This window comes from Protopterus annectens, chromosome 4.part1 (genome assembly GCF_019279795.1).
Source record: "Protopterus annectens isolate FY-2018-M chromosome 4.part1, PAN1.0, whole genome shotgun sequence".
Lineage (NCBI taxonomy): Eukaryota > Metazoa > Chordata > Ceratodontiformes > Protopteridae > Protopterus > Protopterus annectens.
The window spans coordinates 743,597,199-743,619,296 of NC_056734.1; the positions used below are offsets into that span (position 1 = coordinate 743,597,199).

The following is a 22,098-nucleotide window of genomic DNA, read 5'->3' on the forward strand; positions in this document are numbered from 1 at the left end:
AGGTACTACATACACTGACATACTGAGTGCTCTACATACCTTATTAGTATCCCGAGTTGACAGTAATATAAGTCCTATTCATTTTCTGTTGTAATGTTTTTCTGGTATGCACATACGGTTTGAATGTATGACAAGCCATCCTTTTATACTTAGATATCAGTAACATGTGGTATCCTGCCACTAATTGGTGTTCTGGAGTAGATGATTACATGCACATCAGCTGTGCAGCTACTCCATTAGCCAATGACATTGCAACAGTGGGGTATAATTGAATACTCCACTTGGGCGTTGTCCCTTTGACCTACCTTTGAGGAAGACGGCCTGGATGTGTTGTTTGTGATGAATTGCAACAGCTATATGGAGACACACAGAGATATATTAACTTCATGGCCCCCATGGATTATGTGTAATGGCTAGAGGATGTAGTTCTACATGTGAGTCTAGCTGTTATATCAGCCGTCTGATACGGGATTATTACAACCAAACCCTGTAACATCGGCGTCTGTTCCATTGTACAACAGCAACGATTTCACATAGGGCCATTATAGTGTGTCTCTGACAAGGTATGTTAAGGCTTCTGCAGATGTCATAGAGTGAGTGGATGTTTGTGATGTTATTACAGTCTGTATTGCAATTGTTTCGGGTGTGGGGGAGATGTAGGTGGGTGTGCATAGCAGATGCAGCTGTGTAGGAACTGCATTTATACATATTCAATATGTGTGTGAGGGCTCCTTCCCTATTTGAAGACCTGTCTTTTAGTAGACTAATACTATGATAATTGCAGGCTTATTCATTAAGCCATTGTTAATTGGTTCATGTATAGCATGCAGGTGATGTTGGTCCTTCAATCCCTTCGGAAATACATCGGTATGTAATGAAATGTTGCTACATGAAAGCTGTCTCGTGTATTTCTGTCACAGATATTTGCACTCATTGGAGTTGTGTTGGTGACTGAAGCTCTTTGGCTTGAGTTGCCACCTTTTCAAATGGCCATAGTGGGACATTTGTAGGACACACATTGGATTTTAGAGGCCGACACATACCCACGGTCAGTACAAAGTATAGAACTTTACATATATGCCTATACAAAAGCTTATATTCTTGTAGCAGTTTACTTGCTTATCCTGTTTTTTGTTACATGTAGGTATTTTAGATGCAGATGACTATTTTATGCAACAATTACATTAAATATGGAACATGCCAAATGTCTCGAGATTGTAGGACATTAGTATTTGTACTCATTTTGGTCAGGACACTACCGCACATAGAGGGACTGCCCCTCACAAGGTGGGACAGGTGGTAACCCTATCTTTGGCTCATGTCCATAACACATATTTGCAATAGTGTATAGACATATATACTCTCCATATCCTTTGTTCATAACGTTCGGTCGTGGCGGAATGTGTGATTGCTATGCTCCATGTTATGGACATATTTGAAGAATTCACTCGCTGTATACGGCATACCCATGGATTCAGGAATGTACACACTTCCAACGACCACATTACCATTCCCAGACTCCCAAACCCCACAGTACTGAACACTCAAACTCACGACAGTCAAACTCCCGGAACTAACACAAACACAGAACACACACATGCACACACAGACACACTGCTACCCATCACATCTAAACAAACCATCCTACACTACGTATGGCCAGGAGGCCATGCCCCCATACACCCCCCATGTGGGTGGCTGTGCCCCCCACACCACACCTACTTTAATAATTTACCTCCGAGATAGCACAAACAGACACACAAAGCAAACCCACACACATTACAGTCCCCCGGAAACACACACCACACTCATAACACACACTTACACACACTACAGCAATCAGAAACACACTTACACATAGTACCTATCTGAATAGCAGCACCAGAAGCACTAACTAAATGTCCATTAACATTGTGATAATAGTACTCGCGGTTCTGGTGTTCCGGTACTGTGGTCTTTCGGTCTTTATGCCTCGTGATTACGCGCACCAGTATGTAAAGCATTCGGTACTTGGTAGTATCCTATTTATATGTACCTCCATGGTTGTGTAGATGTTGTTAACCTATCTATATATTTGCATATATATGTATATCTATATATATCGACATATATCTTGCTATCACCCTTTCTCTCTCTATATTATATATATATATATATATATATATATATATATATATATATATATATATATATTTATAGAGAGAGAGAGAGAGAGACAGAGATAGAGATAGAGAGAATACACCTTTCATTGGGTATATGGCGGTGTATATTATTTCTCGAACTCTGCCCTTTTGTGTTTTAACCTGTCACAATACACACCTGCCATTGGTACATCTCAGGTAGCTTAGTGGTAGGTTATTGTGAAGATTGTGTACATGGCTGCATGTTCTACTCCTGGCAGTGGTCGTTTTACATCTCAGAGCAGGCACTATTAGTACAAGGGTAAATAACTTACTTTCAACAGTTCTGGGCAACTTTGCCTGTGATCTACGCGATATTCATCAAAGGTTAGACCTGTGTTGCACATATCCGTGTAGTCATGTTTAAACGCCGCTTACCGGCACTTACTGGTGCAAAAATCCGCTAACATATGCTTAAACGTGCTCTAATGACCTGCATCCAAAATCCATTATTCGGGACATCAGAATTACGTAACAGCCCTTGCAGGTCATGGAACCGGGACCATGCACGAGACAGTCAGTGGCTTTACCACTGAGACATCTGGGATATGTACAAGTGTTATGGTGTTTAGTATGAAGTGTGTACTACAGCTGTTCCTCCATACTGCAAACAAATGTGTAACTCAGTTGGTGTACATATGGATGATACCTATTAATGGTATGTCCAAGTGATGCTTAATGGATATGCTCCAGTTATGGGAATCCATGTCACAGTGAACCACACACTGTAATGTGTTACACCTTGCCACAACCATAACTAGAGAATGCTGGGGTGACAGATACCTGTCATGGGTACTCCCCATGCTTTGGAACTACATCCCTGATTACATTATATGGAGCCCCTCATTAACACACCAGGGAATCCTTGCAGAGTGTGTGGGGAACAGTGGTTACACCCCAGGGATCCCGCAATTGGCTCTGCTCCACAGAGGGACAGTTAGTTAACCAATGGGGTGGCAACAGCAGACACATTTTGGCTAGGCTTATGAATGGCCTCTGACAGGCATGTACCTACCAATGTACCTAGGAACCTATATATACAATATCAACACATGCTGTTAGCTTAATTTACTGTTCAGGTATTGACTTACCTTGTGCCAATAGCAGTTGTGTGTGCAATAGTTGAGGGCTACCTATGTAGGATGCACACAGTAGACCACCTATACATGACAATTTACAGGTGGTCGTGTGCCATCCCTTTTACAGTGTGTGCAGGTGGAGAAGTGTGTCAGTCCATAGGGGCCTACATTGTCAGTGTATGTGCTATATGTTCCCTCTTTGCCAAGGCATGAGCATACTGGGCATGCCTCCGTCTGCCTACTGGGGCTGGCACAGGGTGTTCATGGTCTGAATCCCTCTGTGCCTGTGGTGTTCTTGGCAATTGCATTGGACTGTGAGGGCCTTCACCATTATATCCCTGCTGCAGCTGTTTCCGCAAGATCATATTATGTAGCATGGCACATACTATGAAGATGTGGGCACACGTGCCTGGAGAGTACTGCAAGGCTCCACCAGATATGTCCAAGCAATGGAACTGTGATTTCAGCATCACAAACACATGCTCTATGATGATTCTGGTTTGTGCGTATGCCTCATTATGCTGTTATTGCATGGGTGTGTGTGTATTTCTGATGGGAGTTATCATCCACAGCTCCAGTGCATAGCCAGCATCCCCCACAAGGTGGCCATATGGGATTTCCTCCCTGACAATTACCTGGTACAGCTGTGAGGCATGCCAGATGTGGGAGTCATGGTAGCTTCCAGGGCTGTCAGCACACACATCCATGATAATGCCCTGGGCGTTGCACACGACCTGGCAGTTGATGGAGTGGTATCCCTTGCGGTTTATGTAGTGCCTACCATGCTCACCAGGTGGTGACTTGATGTGTATGTGTGTGCAGTCTATTGCACCCAGTACCTTCGGGTAGTCTGCCACATGGTGGAAGAGGTGCATATTGCTGGCCAAGTCCTCCTGAGTTCGGGGGAAGTGTATATGCTCATTGGCATGTGGTAACATGGCATCCAGGAACTGATGGAGTACCTTGGATGCTGATGCCTGTGAGATCCCCATGATATCTCCATTTGGCCTTTGAAAGGTACCTGTGGCTAGTATTCTCAAGCTTACACATACCTTTGTGTCCACTGGGATGGGTTCCCCTCTGTTGTTTCTGGCTCTGAGGCGTGGCTGGCACAGCTCAGTGATTTGCTGTATGATGTCCCTGTAATGTTCTACTATCTCCAGATCATCTAGCCCCTGGTAGGTTACCCTTGGTCTGTCAGCATTATCCTCCACACCACCTTCAGTCTCCAACACATGCTGATAAATTAAAGCTATGGCAGCTCCCAACATGTACATTGTAAAAGTTCCCCATCTGTTTACACCGATGGTGCAGTGTTTGGGAATATATGAATGTGTGTGAGGTGCCTTCACACTTTATACTATTGTGCTTTGGAAGCTGATGATGTCATAGGGTGTTTATATACAATCCGAGCTGCAGGGTATCTTACTTGTGTGATTTACCGCAGTTACTGCTATTGTGGTGCCTTTGGTGTTGAATTACACTTGGCTGCCATGGATCACCTCTTGCCCGTGCCTTTATTTTTCAAACCAATTCCCCTCCCATTGTCAGGCATACATCCAGCAGCCTGCTTTCTTGTTTTGTACTTTCCCAACCCAGGATTGTGTTGCGAAATGTGTTCTATAGCCAATATACTGCAGGTTTGCTTTGCTCTTCTGTGACAGTTCTCTTTTCTTTGCAATCTGGCACCTCCCCTTTCCTGTTCTGCAGGTTGCTGCTATCAGCCTTGTTAGTTACTGTCAATGGCCCACTGTGAATTAATAGGTGTTAATTACTCAGTTGTACTCCAATTACCCTGCTGCGGCATTTCCTTATTGTCTTCCCGTAACCTTCCTATTTCAGCTGTGGTGTGTGCCATGCACAGCCGATTACCGGGTTTCAAGCGCATTGTCATCTGCGTACACATACGCTTTTGGTCACCTTGTGTGTTCTCAGTTAAGCAAAGCTATGGCTACATCCTCACCCTTATCCTGCGGCTTTTCTTAGCAATGGGCAACCCGGATTAGCAATGCTCCAATGTGCTTACAGCTACAGTGGCACACCCATCTCCTGATGTCATGTATACCTCCATGCCACTCCTCGGTGTTATACTGCAACGCCGTGTGGTGCAGCCTTATGCCGGCAAGGCATTTGCGATTCAGTATTACTTGCCTCATTTGCATGGCATTGACTACTAATTCATAGTTACCGCGCCAAACACTGTAACAGACCCTTAGCAACCCTTGCACCTTGGTTGTGGTGTAGCATGCATATCACTGACTATTATAGCGAAATCATGATTTGTGTTATATTGCAGTTTTATGACATCTATATATATTTTCCTTGTGTTCCCATTTGTGCACACATGCCCTGCGGTTGTACTTTGCGTTAGTTTGGCCATGACATTAAATGTTATTTTTTATGTGTTGTGCATGTTTTTTTATGCCATTGGCTGTATATTTAGTCACTGGCATATGTTAAATTTGTAATACATAAGTTTGGTCCACTTTCATGGCTCTGATGGTTTGTTTGAAAAAATGTAAACTGTTTTTTTGGTTTACATTTCTGTATGCTTACGCTACGCCTGCACCACTTTATGAACCGCTATGTACCTTCATTTGCATGCTGCACTACTGTGCATGTAGTGATTAGCATACATGCGCCGAGAGCTGCGCAGCTCTGGCATACGCTGGTAGTGCATGTGGAATCGGATCGTACCTGAATTGCTTGGCAGCCATATTTGGTGTTAGAACGCCTACGCTACACCTGCACTTGGTGCAAGCTTCATGAATCCCGGGGTCTGACCACTACATATTGAATTAATGTATTTAGTAAATTTATATTGTTATCATACATCTCAAGTGTCCAGATTTCCTCCTCATATTTTTACTGTGCTCTGCTACTCATAAAAGAGCATGCAAATATTTATCCAAACTTAGTGTTGGCTTATTGGGAGAAGGAGGTCATATATGAAGGACAACACTCATAGAAGGATAAGTTACTTTTCTATGTGCATTTTGTAGATGATTTTTTTTGCTATGGGGAGGGGATGTTGCTGATCTGCAAGGGTTTGTAGAATATTTGGAATCTACGACCACATTCCTTAGGTGTACTATAGAGTATTCCAGTGAATTTTTGGACTTCCTAGATGTAAAATTGCTAAGAGATGAGAATGGGGTTTTTGGATACGACCCTATTCAGGAAGAGTTGTTGGACGAATAGCATGCTATCATATGTAAGCATGTATCCCAGATACACCTTTAACTGTATAATAAGAGGGCAGGTTGATAGGATTTCACATATTTGTACAAAGGATACACATTTTGAACAAGAGATAGCTAAGTTAGAGAATAGGCAAGGTGGTGGGGGAGAGATCACTATTTGTCTTTAGAAGGAATAAAAAATCTAAAAGATTTATTATGTCATGAAGGGAAGACAGATAAAGTAGGAACAGGAATATCTCTACACAATGCACAGGTACACGAAAATATAGAAGGTGCAAAGCATGTGAGTACATTGAGGAAGCAGGATCATATAGACATCTTGTATCAGGGAAGCAGTATTGTTTTGATCCATATGCAGATTGTAAAACAAAGAATGTTGTTTATCTGGCTGTCTGTCAGGACTGTAACTCATTCTATGTAGGGTGGCGCAGTGGTTAACATTGTCACCTCACAGCAAGAGGTTCTCCGGTTCGTTTCTCGGCTGGGGTGCCTTCTGTGTGGAAGTTTGCATGTTCTCCCTGTGTTCGTGTGGGTTTTCTCTGGGTACTCCGGTTTCCTCTCACATTCCAAAGACATGCATCTGGAGCATTTCTCCCCGGGCCTCCGCTGAAAACAGGCTCTGTGGAACCTAGTCGGACTATCCCGGTCAACAAATGATAAATAAATTTAAAAAAACAAACAACTGCATGTTAAAAAAATAGAATTTTGAACCATTTGTCATCAGTCAGGTTAAGACATGAACATAATGCACTTTTCCAGCAAATTTCTAAGTGTGAGAATCATAAGTTTTAATATATGGCTATACAATGCATGAATAAGGACAAAAGCAGAGGTAAGTTGGTTAATGAAACAATTAAATGAGACAAAATGGATCATTGAGTTAGCAGCATATAAAACCCCAGGTTTAAATGGAGTTATACCTTTAAAACCTGTATTGAAACAGAGGAGGGTGCATTACCGATTAGTAGTCAAAGAGCTATAAAAACTGCAGTTTTATTTGAGCTTGTTATCTGAAGAAGGGCTTGATCCCAAAAGCACTCATTCCTGTGTTTTTAATTGTGTTTTAAATAAAAGTTTTGCAGCTGTTCAGCATGGTGGCTACTGCGTGTTTTCTCTCTTTCCTCTTCCTAACAGATAAGCCATGGAGCAGTGCTGTCTTCCTTGAGTGATAAGACTGAATTCCCTTCATTTTTAAGGACAGTTGCAAACTTCAACTTTCATTCACTTGGAGTAGCAAGGCTGCTAATGCATATGGGTTGGAATTGGATAGGAATCATTACTTCTGATGATGACTACGGACAATTGGGCAGCAAAAACTTGCGAAGAGATTTGTTTCTAGTAGGAGGTTGCATTGATTTTATAGAAACAGTACCAAAAAGCAGCTCAAAATCTAAATATCTTAAAATAATTGAAGTAGTAAAAAGGTCAACAGTAAATGTGATTGTAATTTATGTGAGTAAGAAGACATTAGTTCCTGTTATGGAGGAATTTGCAATGAATAACATTACAGGAAAAGTATGGATTATAAGTGATCCGTGCACAGTATCTCAGGAAGTTTTCAAAAGAGAGATGCTTGAAACAATCAATGGTACAATTGGACTTGCACATCACACAACAGAAATTGTAGGTTTTCTGAACTTCTTGTATGAAATGCATCCTTCAAGGTCACCAGATGATATATTTACCAGACTTTTCTGGGAAAAAGCATTCAGCTGCAAATGGGGGAATAACAATGGAAGCATAATTATACAGCAGAGTGTAAAAAGCACAGAAATTAGAGTTTGTACAGGGGATGAGAAGGTGAAAGAACTGGATGCATCCCTGTTTGATATTTACACATTTGTGTTAATCAGTCGTACATACAATGCTGCCTATGCTATCATGAATGCACTGTATAACTTGTATTCTTGTCAGAATCTCTCAGGACCCTTCTCCAATGGATCATGTGCAAATCTTTCTGACCTAAAATCATGGCAGGTAAATTTACCACTTCTGCACTAGACAATACAGTATAAAACATATTTTCAAACTTATGAGTTAAACATTTTTTCAGCTCTGTACATATTTTTTTTTAATTCTGATTATGTCAACTATATAACATTTTTTTACATGAGATAGAATCTGGAGTTTTTGATAGTTATTGAAAAATACATTGACCTTTTCAGATTTTAATGTGTGGAATTCCTGTGGCACATATGGAGAAAATAACTTCATAGGAAATATTTGTTGCGCTACATTTGTTGAAAATCAAGTCCCTGTAAGAGAAAAAAAGTCTTGATTAGCTACATCAGAGAGATTTCATAGACTTATGCGTGGGATTCTAGTTAAGATGATATATAAATAGCAAACCGTAGATATTTATGCCACAACAGTAGCATCAGTCCAGTCTGATAAACTTGACTGAGTTACAACTGAGGCAGAGGAATGAAATTCTGAAGATAAAAGTAACTGTGAACTTCAACAAGGTGCTGGCATTGTGCCAACTAGAATTCTGGTGGAGAAGCTATATGTATAGGAGTGAGACGAAACTGGTTAACCTGTAGCAAAAATAAATAGAAATTATATGGGGTGTTTTGTGTACTTTTTTTTATATTTTTCTTCCTCTCCTGGTAGTATTTTCATTTTTGGTCCCAAAATACATTTTCCCTTAACTCCAATCATTGTCAGTCTCCTGTAATTCCCAAATACTTCAAGGTCATGCCAAAGCTAACTAAGTAACCGATAGCTCCACAAAGAGACTAAAGCGATCATTTGTTGTTCTATATTTGCCTTCTTCCTCTATCTTCTAAATTGTCTTCTTCATATCATCTTCTGCTTTCCTGCAGGTGTCAAAACAAACATACTCTGTTCTTTTTGACCTTTTCTGCAATTAAAGTTACTTTCACTGCTGCTCTAATGCTATCATTTCCTCATCTGTCCCACAGTGTGCATCCTACCATCCATCTCAGCCACTTCATCACCATCACCTCTAGCTTCCTCAGCTGCTCTGCCTTTACTGCTCAGGTTTTTGTACCATACAGAAGCACTGGTTACACCACTGTTTGGACACAATACTTTTCAGCTTCATTGGCATTCTTCTCCCACATACTACCTCTGCCACCCTGTGCCAGTTGGCTGTAGCACCTCTTATTCTAACTTTGACCTTCTCATTCATACTCCCCTTCTCCCTACCAACCCATTCTAGATGCTTGAAACAGTTACCTTGTACGACTATTTTTTCTTCCATCTTAATTTCACTTTCTTCTGATAATTTCACTTTCTTCTGATTTCCCCTTTTGTAGCCATAGCAACTGTCTTGCCTCTACTTAGTTATTTCACCCCATGTATGATATCCCCACACTGGGCCAGTAATCAAGGAACCTGAATCCTCACTACTGACACTGGAGAGGGATGTGCACTCGGAATACGAATGGATAAAACTAGTATTCCCAGATGCAGATCTCTGCACCAAATACAGTTTCCCTTAAGAGTACACAGGGAACACACTCAGCCAGGTGTCTGGATTTCTCTATATCTGTCTCTCTTGGCAATGTAAAATATGGATCTAGGTGATTCGGTCATGTTGACATATGTCATCAAAATGGGCATGGGTAGTTGCCGATGATAAGTGGGCTGGGGATCCACCCTACTCTGACCTTCACCAGGGACCTTGCTAATGGTGGGAGAGGTATATGTGCCACTACTGGCCAGTGCATGTCCATTATAAAGCCCAGCAGCCCTGGGTCAATAAGCAAATGGCCGGCCAGTGTCTGTTTGCCCAGCCTGGGTTACCTGGGATAGCTCTTTTGAGCAAAAGTTGGACTTAAAACCAACCAATCTGCCAAATATCAACTGAGAATTACTATGCTTAATGTAGGTTCACTGACAGGATGCAGCTTGTAATTGGATGACATGATGATACCAGGGAGGGTGGACATCCTGTGTATCCAAGAGATGAGATGGAAGGGCACTGGAGCAAAGCCACTTGGCTTGGGATCCAGACTCTACTACTTAGGAGGGGGGACAGGCTAGAAAAGGTGTAGGAATTGTGGTGAGAGAGAAGCTCCAGAAGGCAGTGAGGGATATCATCAGAATTAATGACAGACTCATGGCAATCAGACCCCAGTGTAATGATAGGGCAGTATTCATAATCTCAGCCTATGCCCCACAGCAGGGTTGTGATAGTGAGGAAAAGAGTGCATTCAGGCAAGAGTTGCAGGACCTACTAGATAAAGTAAGACAACATGAATTGCTGTTGATAATAAGTGACTTAAATGCACATATCAAGACAGACAGAACAGGATATGAGGACTGCCTGGGTCCACATGGGTGGGGCAACAGGAATAAAGAAGGAGAAGCCATTCTAGACTTCTGTGTGGCAAATGGCTTGATAGAATCCAGCACATGGTTCAGAAAGTGAGACAGTCACAAGATCACATACAAGAGTAGCCAACATGCAACTCAGGTAGACTTCCTCCTAGTAAGGAAAAGGCACTGGCGCAGAATCCATGATTGCAAAGTCATCCCCAGTGAAACAGTCAGCCAAGAGCATAACCCACTAGTTACTACAATCAGCTACAAACAGTGGTCAGAGAAGACTCTAAGGTCAACAGAGACCAGGCCGAAGATCTGGAAGTTGACTGGAGAGAAAGTACAACAGTTCAAGGAATTACTCAGGGCTATAGCATCCCAAGAAGAGGAGGAAATAGGTGGAGTTGAAGAAGAATGGCAATGCCTAAAAACAGCCTGTGTTAGGACCACAGAAAAGATATGTGGCTGAGCCAGGTATGGAAATAAGGTACATAAGGAAAGATGGGGGTGGAATGTAAAAGCCCAGGAAGTCATCAAAAGAAAGGAGGAGTGCAGGAAGAAGTGGGAGACAGAAAAGACTGACCAGGTTTGGAAGGACTACTAGTTGGCTAACAAAGAAGCTAAGAAAGAAATTGTAATAGCAAAGAATAGGGCATTAGAGGCACTCTACCTACCAACTTCTGGAGTGTGACTTAGTAAGTGGCACAAAGAAATTATATCACGTTGCAAGGAAAAGACTGAAAGATAAAGAAGATAGTCAGATACCCTTCATAAGAGATGCCAGCAACAACCTGCTCACCAATCCACAGGACATCAAAGGCAGATGGAAGGAATATTTCCAGCAGCTTCTGAATGAAGAAAACCCCACAGAAGCTGTACTGCCCCAGAAACAGCCTATGATGAGAGAAGAAGAGGAGCCCACCCTAGATGAAGTAAGAACAGCACTAAGGAAAATGACATCAGAGAAAGCAGCAGGCTCAGATGAGGTCACAGCAGGTATGATAAAGATGCTGGGTGAGATCGGTGAAAAATGGCTCCTGAGGGTGATAATAGCAGTGTGGAGAAAAAAAAAGCATCTCAGATGACTGGAGAATAAGCATACTTGTGCCAATGTTCAAGAAAAAAGGGGACATCCACAACTGTGGGGCAGTACAGAGGCAAACTCCTATCACATTGCATGAATGTTCTGGAAAGGGTAATTGATAAATGAATACGCAAAGTAGTAGAATGTAAGATGGGAGATGAGCAGTTTGGATTCAGATCAGGATGCAACACAATTGACCCAATGTTTACAGTAAGACAGATACTTGAGAAGAAGCTAGGGATGAGGAGAGAGTTCAACTGGGCATTCCTGGACTTGGAGAAAGCATATGATAAGGTCCCAAGAAAGCTGATCTGGGCTGTACTGCGGTGGTTTTCAGTCCCAGAAACATTGGTAGAATTAGTGCAGGCTATGTAAAAGGACTCAATGACTCAAGTATTAACAGTGTTCAGCCTCACAGACCATTTCCCAGTGTGAGTGGGTGTACAGCAGGGTTCGTCTCTGAGCCCACTGCTGTTCATACTGGTTTTGGACTACATTAGCAAACATGTCAGAGGGGACAGATCAACAAAGTTGCTGTATGCAGATGATGTGGCATTACAGGCAGACTCTGAGACAGAACTTCAGCAAAGGATAGAAGAATAGAATGCAAAAATGAAGGCACATGGGGTGAAACTAAGCACAGATAAGACAGTGGTAATGACAGCAAACTGGGGAAATCAGAAGAAGCTGAGAATAGAGATAGAAGTGAATAAAGTGGAACAGATAAACAGCTTCAAGTATCTGGGAGGGGTGGTTGAGGAGAAGGAAAGTCTGAATAAAGAGGTCAAAGCTATAATCAGAGGGGCTGCAGCCAACTGGCATAGAGTGTCAGATGTAGTCTATGACAGAAGAAAGCCAAAGAAGCTGAAAAGTAAGGTGTACAAGACAGTGGTCTGACCAGTACTACTGTATGGTACAGAAACCTGGGCAGTAAAGGCAAAACAGTTCAAGAGGCTAGAGATGATGGAAATGAAGTGCCTGAGAAGGGTGGTAGGATGCACACTGTGGGATAGATGAAGAAATGAGGACATGAGTAGAAGCAAAAGTAGATCCAATTGCAGAAAAGATCAAAGAGAACAGATTACGGTGGTTTTGATACACGTGCAAAAAAGCAGAAGACAATCTGGTGAGGAAAATTTGGGACAGATAGGAAGAATGTAAAAGGAAGTGAGGACATCCAGTAAAGAGGTGGATAGATTGTGTGAAAGACTATCTGCAATGGTCAGGGTTGAGTGTTGAAGAAGGCAGGAGTGTGGCACTGAATTCAGAAAGTTGGCAACAGTTAATATGATACCCAGACCCCATGTAGAAAAAATGGGAAAGTGCGGGCTGATGATGATGATGTCTCCCCCCCAGGACTTCAATTAAGACTCCTCACTGATCCTCAGCCGAGGGTCTAAGTCAAGTCCTCCAGCACCTTCTCTGTGAACCCAGTGCTTCATGCCCCTGCCCCAAGTAGCTGATAAACACACTCTTTGAGATTTAATTTTCACACACATACACACACACACACACACACACACACACACACACACACACACACACACACACACACACACACACACTCTCTCTCTCTCTCTCTCTCTCTCATGGAAAAGGCTGGCACAGATTACCCACTCTACCAACTTTACCCAAACTATAAGATAGATTCACTGCCACCTATCAGTTACTATAAGCTCTTAAAGGGGTATCAGGTTATGCTCAGTGAAGTTAATATTAACACAAATAGTAATGTTGGCCAAATAGCAAGGCTTTCAGGAATGGCCAGAGTTATCATCCAAATAAATATGTGTAAATACTCTCAAAGCTTAAATATTTTCTAAAAAAGACCTATCACAACGAAAAGTTTAAATATATTTAATAATAAATAATAAAAGAATAAGAAAATGCTAAATCTATATTTACAGTAAGCCAGAGTTCAAATCACAGGAAATATTGAAAACAACACTGATGTACAGACACATACAAATAAAGTACAACAATCTCTAAACTAAGCTTCGCTATATTCCTGACTGAATCTAGGAGAATTACTAATCTCTAATACTTTACTTGATAGAGCAAGGTACAATGAAATATGTGAACAGTCCTCTTTGCCAATGTAGTCTATCTCCATTATGAACTGCACTGGATCAAAGCTGAACCCCAATGAACACCACTCCATTTAGGAAACTGTAGTCATACAACTATACTACACCACTTTTAATAAACCTACTCTGCATCACTTACATATAAAATACAAGCTCCATACCATTTATAGTACAACTATCTCACACCAGGTGTGTTATACCAGCTCCACATCAGTTATTATGTATCACTTCCACACCAGTTATGTCAACTATAACATTCATTAATTCTCTGATTGTCTGCTTTGTCAAGTAGAGGGTTGCAGGGGAGCTGAATCATATCATGACATTCAATGGACATAATCTAGAAAGTTAATCCTGGAAAGTGTAACAACATTCTGTCATGGGACACATACACATTCATTCATTCACAAGGCACACACACATACACACACACACACACACACACACACACACACACACACACACACACACACACACACACACACACACACACACACACACTAAGGGCAAACTGGAAGCTCACCAGTTCACCACTGTAATGTCTTGTGATCATCCCACCTCCTTCATGCATCAGAAGATCATGCAGACTCAACAAAGCTGGCATGCCAACAATGAATTGAACTGGAGAACTAAACCAGCTGCAAACCAGTTATGTCACACAAGCTCCACACCTGTTATAGTTCACTGACTCCATTCAAGATGTAGTACAACAGCCCCAATCTAGTTTTGTCATACTAGCTCCAAAACATTTACAATACAGCAGCTCCATACTAGTTTTAGTATACTAGTTATAACCTAGTTATGGTACACCAGCTCCACACACTTTGTAATTCACTAACTCAATGCCAGTTATAGTACACCAGCTCCAAACTAGCTATGTTACACCAGCTCAACACTTGTTATAATAAATCAGCTCAAAACCATTTATAGTGCACCAGCTTCAAACCAGCTATGTTATATCAGCTGAACACATGCTGTAATAAATTAACTCCTTACTAGTGATAGCACACAAGCTTCAAACTAGCTCTGTCAAACCAACCCTCATCTGCTACAATATACCAGCTACAATGCAGTTACATTTCACCAGCTTAACACCTGCTGTAATAAACTCCATACCAGTTATAGTACACCATCTTCAAACATATGTTATACAACTGCCACACCTGTTATAAAATATTAACTCCATATAAGTTATATATAGTACACCGACTCCAAACTGGTTAAGTTATACCAGGTCAGCACCCATTGTATTGCCCCAGATTAACATACCTGTCAGGACTAAATTATCCTTCACAAAGAAGAGTAAATCTGTCTAGTGGACATCTGCACTAAATAAACTCTATAACAAAAGAAAAAAAATACGGTCCATGACCAGGAAGGAGCAGGTCCCCAATTGTAAGCAATCTCTCCTTAGCCTAAACAAGCAAATAAGAGCACTAGTGAAATCCTCCACTGCAAATTTTCGAGTCTAAATTGGCTACATCTACTAGCAGGGCTGGTGTTAGCATTTTGGGGGCCCCCAGCAAATGTCAAGTTGGTGGCCTCCTAGGCACTTCCAGTATAAGTATCATTCTGTCAGTGCCACCCCTCCTAAGAAACCTTTTAGTTTGTGCTGCAACATTTTAGGAGTAGTACGTACAGACAGACCTGTAGCTACAAGCTCTTACATTACAACAGGCCTACATACCACACTATGTTGATCTGCCTAATAAAGGGGCACTTACAGTTATTGGTATTTAGTTGCAACAATGATACATTGCAATAACTCTATGTACAGGTCTGGAATTAAATGGACTGATGACTAGGCCTACCATTTCAACAGCCTCCACCCCCCCCCAGTCCTCTCCTCTGACCCCCCCCCCCCCGTTTTTTGGTTTCCCATGCTATGGAGATTACTTTTTTCTTTCTTTTCTCACATTTTGCCTTACTCTTAGCTTTTTCAAAAAGCCATAATTTTGTATATGCTCTGAAGTGCATTTTAAAGTTTTTTTTTTCTTTTTACACAACCATTTCATCCAGTAATGGCTTGAACACAAATTATGATTAAGGAAAGAAATTCACTGTTGCTGTTCAACTTTAGTTTTCCTTGCATCCTTTCAACACTCTTTCCTGAACAACACAGCACAGAGTAATAATCATTTAGGAAATAACTCAAATAACCAAGGGCCCAAGAAGTCGTAGGGTTACAGATGGTCTGCAATGCATTTTAGAGCTTATTCTCAGCATTTTACTCCAATGGTGGCCTAAAGAAAAATCACGAAAAAGAAAAGAATTTCAGTCTTATATTTTTCTTTAAATTGCTTTAGTCATATATTTCAAGTGATAGCTGATATACATATACATACCATGCTTCCTCACCTGTAAGCCTCAAAGTCAGCCCCATGTATATGTGCCTGATGTATGATTGTGAGAATGATTTTGGTAATATATTCTATTTTGTTGGTCCTAGACAGTACACCACCCCTACACAAGCTATAGTAACCTTCTTTTTACACTTCTGAGGTCTGTGAGAAAAGTAAATAAGCAATGACCACACTGTCCTCAGCTCAAACACAAGCAACTTCATGTGCACACCTCTAAGATTTGACTGTAATGAAAATTAAAGTTGTAATAACCACACAATCCCCAGCCCCCCATAATGTACAGCAGCTTTCTGTACACACACATTTGTGCAGGGCTCGTTTTAGAATGGCTGTGGTTGAAACAAAAGGCTTTTATCAGCTTTATCCTAAAATGGTCATATCTCAGCACTCTTCAAGTTAAACAGCTCAATCAGAAAATTGATAATTTTTTTCTCCTGATTTTTTTTCAACCAGCAACAGCTTTTGTGGGGGTCCCTACAGAGTCAAAGATGATTAAGGGAGCTGCCAATATCCATTTATACAGTTTGGTGAGTGGGGGACACTGAATGTTCTGTGATATATTTTGTGTCTTACTTTTGAAATGTAATTACTTGTTCGGTACATTTTTTACTGATACCCAGAAGAATAATGTCTGTGTCCTGGCATTATTGGGTGCATGCACATATAAAAATCAGTGATATTTTTTACATACACACATGGACACACACAAGCATAAGCCATAGTGGTACTAGTTTTGTACTTATTTCAGCAAATAGCAATACATTGTACAACATTGGTACTGCCACACCAGATCGGTAACTGCTGTTTAGCGGTCATCAAACAGCAGCAGGGGTAAGTCACTTATTTCCCTCGTTGAGGAGTAATGCATACCTGCCACTGTCCCTGATTTTACATACCTGTCACTGGCCCTGATTTCAGACCTTCCCTGATTGTGTTCATACTTTTGCTTTCTTCTTCGTAAAAAGTTTGATTTGCTGGTAAATACTTCAGGATTACAGTCAATCAATCCAGACATCTGAGTTTTATAATTATTGTCCAAAAATACGTGTTGATGCAAAAGGTGTTATTCTATTAATTTCTTAAGGAAATTAGAGTAATATTTAAAATGCAGTCCTGATTCTGAGCCTTTATTCTCTTATGTTTGGGATTGCACTGAATTCTTAAGCAAAGAAACTGAGAGTTATAGTATCTGGTGTTCTGCTTGTATTTATAAAACTCCCTGAAAGAGAAAATCATCCTTGATGATCGGAAGTATCAGCTCTTCTTAAAATCCAAAATTTGCACTGACATAAGTCACTCTGGGCTGCTGATCTCTGTAGTGCTTACCTTGCTCATGTTCATTATCAGCTTCATCCTAACAGGGTCATATCACAGCCCTGTTCAGGTTAAAGAGCATAATTAGTAAATTAATACATTTTTTCTTCCACATGTTTCCCCAACCAGCAGCAGCTTTTATGGGGCCCCCACACAGTCAAGGATGATTAAGGGGGCCCCTGCAACCAAGGGTATAGCAGGGACTTAAAGCTGGCTATGTAGTTAGCTTTAGTGGAGAAAATGTCCAACAGCAGGGGTTAACTAAGCCAGGGGCACTGGTAAAATATTTAATGGAATTCTGATGCCTGTTAGTTGACAAAACACTGTTAATATGACCAGAAATATCTTTGAATTTTAAAGGGGATATAAATAAGCGTTATTATCCATGTGGTTTATTAAGTATACAAGAATGCTGTACTAGCTTTTGTTGGTTTGATAGACATGTTACAAAACATTAGGATAAGATAACTTGCTGTGGTTGGGGGCCCCCAGGGAACAGGGGGCCCCCAGCGACCGCAGGGTTCGCTGGTGCCTAAAGCCAGCTATGTCTACTAGAGACAATCATAAGGTCTTCTTCACATATGTCCGTAATCTGAAAGGTAGCACCCAGATCTGTTCAGAACTGGTGGTCAAGGACACCAGATATACAAATTCCATAGATATAACAAACTTGCTGGCTGACAGATTCAGTGAAAATTTCACCCCTCTGTCCCCCCATCAGTAAATCAGGACATTCCCAGTACCTGACCCCTTCCCCTTATATTTAGGGATCTGGTCATCACTGCTCTCTCAAAGGCAAAAAAAATACAGCCTCCATGGGACCCAATAACATCCTAGGCTGCATCCTACATGAACTCAGGCATGAACCTGCAGCACCATTAGGTGCCCTATTCAACCAAATCCTGAGTACCAGCTTTGTCCCAGCTGAGTGGAAGACAGCCACTGTCACCCCTTAACACAAAGTTGAAGCATCTACAGATCTGGGAAATTATAGACCCATCAGCCTAACTAGCCTGATCAGCAAGGCCATGGAACAGATTATCATGGACCTCATTAACAAGGACATTGGCAACTTCCAAACACTTGATCCCATACAGTTTGGCTTCATCAAGGGGAGGTTATGTCTGTTAAATTTGGTCAAATCTTTTGAGACAGTCACCAAAACCATGGATAAGGGGAAGACAGTGCACGCCGCCTACCTTAACCTGGCCAAAGCCTTCAGCACTATTCTCCACTCAGGCATAATAGATACAGTCTCTCAACTAGGCATCAATCTATATGTTACCAGAAGGGTAGCTAACTGGCTTACTGAAAGAACCCCACCTAGACAAAATAGGGGAAGCCACCTCAAGCAGTAGACCTGTATTGAGTGTTGTACTCCAGGGTTCATTCTTGGGGAGTCTGTTATTTGGGATATATTTTTCTGAGGTGCAGGCCAAAATCAGTGGGCTATGGCTGATCAGGTTTGCAGATGACTGCAAGCTGGGAGCTGTCATCACTTCCCTTAGTGACATGGACATCCTCCAAGAGGGTCTCATTCAAACAAATGACTGGTGCCAGAAACATGGCCTCAAGCTGAATACAAAAAAATGCATCATCAACCCCTTTGAGGAAAGTGATGTCCCCACAAATTATCACATTAATAACAATGTCCTAAGCATGCATTCAGTCATGAGGGAGTTTAGCACCCAGAGTGATAGCAACCTGACTTTTGATCACCATGTTGCTTCCATTGTACGGAACGATTTCTACATGGCCCACCTCATTAGTAAGGGTATCTCATCCAGGGACAAGGAGGTCATAAAATCCCTGTATTCTTCCCTTATAGGGCCCATTATTGAGTACAGCATCCCATTCGGCATGTACCTCACAAATCACATACAGCTGCTGGAGAGACCACAGAGGTTCCTCACCAGAAGAATCCAGGACCTCAAAAATCTACCATACACAGATAGGCTAAAAGTCCTATCCCTCTACTCTGTTTTATACAGATTCCTCCGATGTGACCTCTGTCTGGCATTCAAGCTGATCTCAGACCCCACCTTGATGGGACTGCTCCATATCCACAAATCAAGGTCCACTCAAGTAACTCGCACACGCAGCCTCAACCTGGTCTGTGATATCAATAGGACTTGTTGGCGGGACAGATTTGTGTCCCAGAGTCTCCCCCATCTATGGAATAGACTACCTCTCCATGTCAAGCAGAGTACCTCTTTACCCCTTTTTAAGTGCAATCTGGATAACTGGATGGGAAATGGAAAATACATCCTTGGGTTTCCACCCGTGTCCCTGGTGGACAGGATCATTGGGTGCTGATTTGTCTATGCATGAGCTAAACTCTTGGCTCAGCTTATAAGGGCCTCAGGGCCAATAGCCTAGTAACTTCTTATGATCCTATGATCATTATCAGTTAGAATACACCAATTCCAAACTAATTATGTTATACCAGTTCCATGCCTACTATAATACACTTACTTGACATCAGTTGTAACATACCATCTTTGCACTGATATTGTTACAGTAGCTCCATGACTCTTACAGGTCACAAGGTCAACACCAGCTGTAATACACCAACTCCATATCTATTATAATGCAACATCTCCATACTAGTAATAATACATCAGCTCCAAATTAGATATGTATGCTAGTTCCATACCTGTTTTAAAACACCAACTGCATAATGCAGTTGTACTACATTAGTTTTAAACTAGTAATGTTACACCAGCTCCATACCCAGTATAATACACCAGCTCCATACCAGTGACCGTACACCAGATCCAAACTAATTATATTACACCAACTACACACATACTGTAATTCAACAAATTCATACCATTCTAAATATGCCAACTCAAACTATTTATGTTATACCAACTCCACATCTATTATAATACACCAGCTCAACACCTGTGATAATATATCCGCTCCAAACTAGTTAATCTACTAGCGGTACAACTGTTATAATGCTCTAGCTTCATACCAGTTACAATATACTATCACCAAACTAGTTATGTTATACCAGATCTGCACCTGTTATAACACACTGACTCAGTACTAGTTATAATACATAAACTTTATTCCAGTTATACGCACATTTTAAATAATGAGGCATACACCAGCTATAAACTAGTTGTGATTTACCAGCCCCACTCCTGTTATAGTGCACTAACTTTAAACTAGTTATATCAGCTCCAAAGTACTTATGTTACTATCTGCACACCTGCTATTATCAACTCTGTAGCAATTATAGTACACAATCTTCAAACTGGTTAAGTTACACTACATACACAACAACATACCAACTATAATACACCAGCTCTATACTAGTTATGTTATTCCAGATCCATAACTGTTATAATATAGTACCACAACATATACATTATAATTCATCAGCTCCAGACTGGTTATGTTACACCTACCCTACATGTGTTTTTATACACCAGCCCAACCCCAGTTACAATACACCAGCCCAGCCCCAGTTAAAATATACACGCCCAGCACCAGTTACAATGCACCAGCCCAGCACCAGTTACAATACACCAGCCCAGAACCAGTTACAATACACCAGCACTGGTTACAGTACACTAGGCCAGCACTAGTTGCAATACTCCAGCTCAGCTTGCTGTCGTTCTCCAGCTCCACCCCTGTTATAATGCATTAACCACTATATCTTTACCAGCTGTATTTGCATCTACAGAATTGATTCTGCATAATCATAGCTTCTCCTTCGTGATCTTGCTTTTTGGCTTGATTTATATTGCAACTTAACATTTATAAAATGCTTTTTGGTAAGAATTATTATTATTAAGCATTCATGATATTTAAAAGATCATTCTTCATCGATTGTCCTATATCAATTAATGCCATTAACTTGCTATGAAGCTTACTTTGACTTACAACTTTTTTTTTTGCTCTGGCTGAAAATCATCTGAGTGCCTGATGACTTGATATGCATGCCAAAAATAAAAAAAATATCCTGTGGATTTGAATGATTCTTCATTGCTGCTAAATGGGGTCATGTCTTTCTTTGTTTATAGTTCCTCCATTATGTGAAAAGTGTAAAGTTTAAAACCAAAGCTGGTGAAGAAGTATTTTTTGACATGAATGGTGACCCACCAGTTGTTTTTGATATTCTAAATCAGCATATTTCAAGCAATGGTACTCTTAAATGTCTTAAAGTTGGCAATGTTGATTCCCGATTCCCTGCTGGAAAGGAAACCGTTATAAATGATAATGCCATCAAATGGAACGGAGCTTTCTCTGGAGTAAGTACTTGATGTACAATTGCAGGTCATACATTCACTCCTTAATCTACTTTATCTAAAAATCATTCTGAACAAATAATTATATCTGCACATTTTAATAACAAGGCATCCTAGTCATCAGACTACTGTAAATGTCTATGAGAAAAAACACCGTAGCACTGGATGTAACAGCAGAATATCCAATTTATTGTAAGTAAGCGCTTTCAAGGGTTCACCTCTTCATCAGACTTAGA

The 22,098-nt window shown here is 41.1% G+C and overlaps 1 protein-coding gene across 1 annotated transcript in view; it reads left to right on the forward strand.

Annotated features, from left to right (window-relative positions):
- The first annotated feature begins 7,713 nt into the window (after positions 1–7,713).
- Positions 7,714–22,098, forward strand: part of LOC122801283 (extracellular calcium-sensing receptor-like) — a 263,393-nt gene continuing 249,008 nt past the window's right edge. The window contains exons 1-2 of the mRNA XM_044070831.1: positions 7,714–8,439; positions 21,638–21,865. Coding sequence (XP_043926766.1) covers positions 7,714–8,439; positions 21,638–21,865 — 954 coding nt within the window. The remainder of the gene's footprint in view (positions 8,440–21,637; positions 21,866–22,098) is intronic.